This window comes from Tupaia chinensis, unplaced genomic scaffold (genome assembly GCF_000334495.1).
Source record: "Tupaia chinensis unplaced genomic scaffold, TupChi_1.0 Scaffold000381_1, whole genome shotgun sequence".
Classification (NCBI taxonomy): Eukaryota; Metazoa; Chordata; class Mammalia; order Scandentia; family Tupaiidae; genus Tupaia; species Tupaia belangeri.
Window position 1 is genome coordinate 863,903 of NW_006159883.1, and position 6,000 is coordinate 869,902.

Here is a 6,000-nt window from a genome sequence, read left to right on the forward strand (position 1 = left end):
TTTGCTGGTAATTTATTTATCTTTCCTTTATATTCAATTTTACAAAGGCAGAGGAAAAATTGTCCTTACAGAATGATTTTAATTCTATTTTATATAGTTTTCTTTTATTCTTCTCTGTTCTTTAAGCTACATCAAATATTGGGTTGTCAGGAAAGTCATGACATGTTTTTTCTATTTTGTCTATGCAAAGATGTGTCATGACTTTTCTGACAACCCAATAAAAATGCAGTCAAAAGTCCATTACTTAGGGCCAGATATTTTAGTTTTTATAACATTCAAGCTTGACAGCTGCCTTTTGTGTAGATATGTGGGGGGTTATAGAACAGCTTCCTTTAAAAATCTAACTTTTAGTGTAGGGGAACAAAAGGAAATTATTCAAAGTAATTACATTTTAAATTTATTTATCTTGAAATGAAAACTACGGTACAAATATTATATTGCAACAAATGTCTCTATTGTTGTTTAGAGTTAGAAATTCCTTTTGCCCCCAGGTCAGGAAAATTTCCATCCTATCAGGCTATGGATGGACCATCTTGTGGGGCAATGGTCCCTGGAAATTCTGGAGTTTAATGTTACTAGTGAGCAGGCAGAATTTAGTGAGTGCTAGTGTGGCTTCACAAGTCCTAAAAGTGTACCCTTAGATGATACAGAACAACTGATACACCCAAAACATACAATTATGGAATCTAGGTACACTGCTGAGAATTGTACAAACTGAGTTTAGTCACCAGAATTACCTGAGAAGAATATTTTAAAACATGGATGCACACTTAGGCCTACGAAATTGGAATTCTGGTGATGCGACTCTGGAGTCTGTAGCTTTAATCACTGACCCACATAACTCTAAGCATCCAGATCTGGATACCAAAGATGCGTAAGAACTGTAAAGACTCTGATATTTTGCTCAGTTTCAAGCTATCCAGTTAAACAGAAACAATTTGATGAATGCTGACAAAACCCACAAGAGCCCTGAGTTAGAGACAAAAGCCATAGCTGTGGCCAGAGCTCAGCATTTGCACTGGTTCTTCAACCCAATGCCCTGTACCCACAAGATAAAATAGAGAGGTCAGATAATACAAGCAAAGGAAGTAGTTTGTGTTATAGGAGGAGACTGCTAGACTTGAGCTTGACTTCTTTACAATGAACAGTAAGCCCATCTGTCCTTTGCTTGGGATGATGAGACCATTTCTACCTTCCAAAGCTGTTTGTCACACAGACCTCCTGGAAAAATAACCCAATTATTCAGTGCCTCTGTCACAAGATGTGCAGAAACACAAGCGACCCAGAGTCTATCTCCCCTGAACAGCCTAGACCAACTCACTCCCCTTAAGGTAACTGAGGCCCACGATGCTATAGTGTTGGATGATGTCTTCTGTTAGTGGCTATGCAGGACTCATCCAAGAACACATTCCTTCTATGCCTGTTCCACTCATGCTTTCCCAGGCACTATTCTTCTCTGGCATTGGTTACTTAGAATTAGTAAGCTTTCAGAGATGAAGTAGTTGAACAGAAGGATTTACTGCATGAGTGAATAATAATGACAAAGTGTTGAGGGCAGGCCAAGAGAGATGTTGAAATGAAGGCAATAACAAATGCATCACCAACCTGAGCTGTCTTCTTTCATCCTACTTGGCTTGAAACGATAATGAAAGGGACATGACACCAGGCTTTTACCTAAATTGAATTGGTAATGTGGTTTTTGACTTTGTAAGCAAAGGGAAAGTATTTGAAGTTCTTTGCTGTCATCTATTCCTGCTATTCAGTTACCTAAAGGATGGATTACATTAGTGAAAAATAACACTAATAAGTAGTTTTGTAGTTGACTTGATATAGGTTTTTTTTTTAACATATTCTAATAGGAAAAGTAAAAAATCAATTCAAATCTATATAAGCCAGTTGAAATCCTTTCTCAATTAAAATGAATAATAAGACCCAACAAATTATTGAATCAATTATAGAGTCTAAAGATAAGCAGTGCATAATGTCTCTAATGAAGAAATGATAGCGTTCGAATATAACATGTGCCTTTGAGAGGATAAAAATTTGCTAGCTCTTGGGGACTAGCAGTTAGCGTAATGACTATGTTGCTGGACTCCCACGAAGTCGACCGTGGTTCGAGTCCTGGACCCGGTGGCTTAAACTCACGCCGGGCATGTGTGCGTGCGTGTCCAAGATCCCAAGAGGAGAATGGAGGAGAAGGGATTGCAGCATGGCCATCCCCCCTGTGGGGTGATTTCTCGCTTTCTGTCTCTCTGTCTCTCTGTCTGTCTGGTGAGCGCACGAGCCCTATAGCAAAAACCTCTCCAAAAAAAAAGCAAAAATTGTGCTAGCTCTGACATTTCAAAGTCAACCAAAAAGATAAAAAATGGGAAATAATGACTAATTTTTATTCTCTGTGAAGAAAATACGAAGTTTAGAAGACTACTTGGGGAACCACTTACTTCTGGGCACTAATGACCTTATTGAAAACATGCAAATGATTGCTATTGAAACCACTTGATAGTTTTTAAAATTATTAGCCGGTTACTAGATTATAGAACTTTGACACTTATGAAAGATAAATCTTGAAAATTTTATAAGTCTTTATATATGTAAACTAAAGCAAAGGTTTTCATTAAGTCTGGAGTTATTTTTGTCAAAGACCCAATGTATTTATTACTCCCTGAGAGATAATACATATGTGATCGTGAAATGAGAACTACAAACTCACCCTCAGATGACCAGTGCTCTAGATTCAGTCCCTTCTAAGCCACAGCATGGTTGCAAAAAACTCAAAACCATTCCTTGGACAATGAACAACCACTAATCTCATAGATCTTTGAGGTCATTCACTCCTAACCCATGAAGCTATCACTCTGACTTCAGTGAATTGCAAAGGGACTGTTGTGGTATTAAGAGTATATGCAAAATGCCTGCATCTATATCTGGATGACTAATATGACTATCTCTTCCCTCAAATAGAAGGGAATTCCTGTAAAAGAAGAAGAAGAAGAAGAAGTTGAACCTGCCCCAGTTAGGAGGATTCTGAAGTTCAATGCTCCGGAGTGGCCCTACATGCTGGCAGGGACTGTGGGTGCAGCTGTCAATGGGACCATCACACCCCTCTTTGCATTTTTATTCAGTCAGATTCTTGGGGTAAGCAAGCAGCTGGACTAGTTTTATTACCTTTCATGCCTTCACAGTTACTTTTGTAGTTTCATACCTTCTGTTTTTGTATCAGTGAATATTATCATTTTTCATAGGTTGGCTCTTTGTTTGAAAGTCTTCAGCTCTTTTTGTGGTAGCTCTTTTGTCTCATCTTTAAAGGGTGAAACATTCCTCAAGTCTCCAACTCACAGAAGGTGAGAAGGTGTAGCTGAGCACTGTCATTCCAGCTGGCAGGACACTCGCACAGGCATTATGCCTGTAACAGATGGTAATATCGCTGCAAATTTAGTGTTAGAGGAGGGCATGTGTATTACCTATATGTAAACCAAATCTGAATGCAAAGCAGCTCATTAAATAATGCAAAAGTATTTTAGGACAATTTTGATCCTGCCGAATAGCTGAGGTACAAAGTTTGATGAAACAGCAAGTGCTAGTGCATGAGGTGTAATTCTCTTTTCTCCTGCTGATTGAGCCACTGAAATAAGGAGACAGAGGGAAACTGGAGAAAAAAGAAAGAACTAAAATGAAACATGCATTTAAAAATAAGCTTATTTTTGGGGCCAGCAGCTGCCATGATTGTTAAGGGGCAGGACTCCACATGTTTGAACACAGTTCAAGTCCCAGGTCCAGTGGATTGGAACTCACATCAGACACAGGCAGGTGTGTGCCCAAAATCCTGAGAAGAGAAAGGATTGCATCATGGCCATTCCCCCTGGGGGTTCTTTCTAATTGTCCTTCTCTCTGTCTCTTTCTGACAAGCACACACACTCTGTGGCAAAAACCTAAAACAACAACAACAAACACAAAAAACAACGTTTCAATTTTTCACTTTCTAGGAGTTTTGATATTCTCCACTTGACTTTACTGTTGTAATAATAATAAATAGTAATAACAACAAACATTTATTAGGCACTGAGGACTTTATGTATAATATTTCATTTAAGTTCCCCAATAATTACCTGAGTTAGGTATTTTTTAAAGAATTATTTATTTACTTTTATTTATTATTATTATTTTTTATTTTGATGACAGAAAGAAAAGGAGAAAGAGAGAGGAAATGAGAAAGCAAACTGCCAGGTCTGGGACTTGAACTGTGTTTGACCATGTGAGAGTCCAGTGTTTCAACTACCATGCCACCTGCTGACCCTGCTAGGTATTCGTATTCGTATTATTCTCATTTTACAAAGAAACAAACCAAGGTACAGAGAATTTAGGATAGCAAGTGGCGAAGGTGGAATTCAAATCCAGACAGTGTGACTGCAGAGACAGGTTCTAATAAAAGTTTGCCGTTGCAAAATTAGCCATATCATATCATGATAGCAAAATGCTATCCTGTTTTCTGGAAATTCATAATATACAGACACTTTGTGAGGTCCAAGAGGAAGGAAACTTAGTACCGGAATGTCTTTTTTATCTTGTTCATGGTGACACAGCCATTAGGTAATGGGACCAGGATTAGAATTTAGATTTCCTGAAGCCCAACCTCAAGGTTTGCCAATACATCATATTGTCAGAGCTTAGTAAATGATTAAACCTTACAGTTTGGTTCCCTCCTCCACTTCTTTCTTGTCACCTCTCAGATAGAGGCCAGGCCTGACCAAAAAAATGTCTCCATAGGCTTGAGGTGTACAGAAAGACCTGAATAATCCACAAAATCAAGTCAATTGTGTAGAGAGCCCCAGCCACAGCTTTAAGTTTCACACTGCCCTCTTGTGGTAAGGAAGACATGTCAATATCAGGGATGTAGGAAATTGAAATCAATTCTGGTTGATCAAATTTCTGGTTACATGGTGTCAAAGCCTTTTATGCTTAAAATCTTTTTTTTTTTTTTAGTTTGTTTATATATTTATTTATTTATTTATTTATTTTTCTGAGAGGGGGGGAGAGAGAGAGAGAGAGTGAAGTACCCTCAACATGATCCTCACTCTGTACCATTCCCAGGCTCAGCCGTCTGGATGACCCTCACATGTGCACTACGGGTTTGTTCAAGGAGGTCCCAGGACATGAACCCAAGACCTTTCCCATGTGGCTCCAGTCATGTTAACACTGCACCCCTAACTGATCTAATGCTAAACATCTTTTAAATAATTAATGTAGATTCCTTAATTTCTAAGTGAGTACAATATCTAAATATAAAAGAAATGGGGGACCAGCAGGTGGCATGGTGGCTAAGGTGCTGGACACTTCTACATGGCTGATAACAGTTCAAGTCCTAGACCTGGTGCTTTCTTTCTCACCTTCCTCTCTCTCTTTCTCTGTGTGTCTTCCCCTGGTCAAATTAAAATAGAGGAGTGAATAAGTAAAATGAAATGTTTTTATTCAATCACCAGATACTTAATGATTATCTCCCCTGGACATCGTGCTGACTGGCGAATGCCCTGCCAGTCAGGTGCTTTCCTGGGTGAAAACATTAAACTGAGGAAGACAAATATTAAACATAAAAACCCACTCATTCAACAAATATTTATTGTCACTACTGTTCGCCAGGCACTGTTGCTGGTATAGGGATACAGGGGAAGACAAGAAAACCAAGGCTGCCCCCTGCTCTCACAAAGTCGCTGTTCTACAAGGGAGGAACTCTAGAAATGCATCACCCTGAACACTGCTGTAGCTGTAGAGAATGGGGCTGAGTACGAGAAGATCCGAGCCTACATCCTGGATGTTTGGTCTTTGAAAGAAATCCAGAATGTCAGCCTCTTGGCTTGTTATCTCTTCTTCTCTTATAAAAGCAGAGAAAAGAATATACTCACTCAATTTTACTCAAACCTTATATATGAGTTGCTATGGAAAGGGTCCTGAATTCCTTGTCAGGCACTTATTTTTTTTTTTTTTTTTTTTTTCTGGAACTGGCTC

General features: G+C 38.8%; 1 protein-coding gene across 3 annotated transcripts in view; it reads left to right on the forward strand.

Annotated features, from left to right (window-relative positions):
• The window catches only part of ABCB11 (ATP binding cassette subfamily B member 11), a 93,646-nt gene that overhangs the window by 58,768 nt on the left and 28,878 nt on the right, over positions 1 to 6,000 (forward strand). For all 3 annotated transcript variants that reach the window (XM_027773845.1, XM_027773844.1, XM_006153563.3), the window contains one exon: positions 2,962 to 3,135. In XM_027773845.1, coding sequence (XP_027629646.1) covers positions 2,962 to 3,135 — 174 coding nt within the window. The remainder of the gene's footprint in view (positions 1 to 2,961; positions 3,136 to 6,000) is intronic.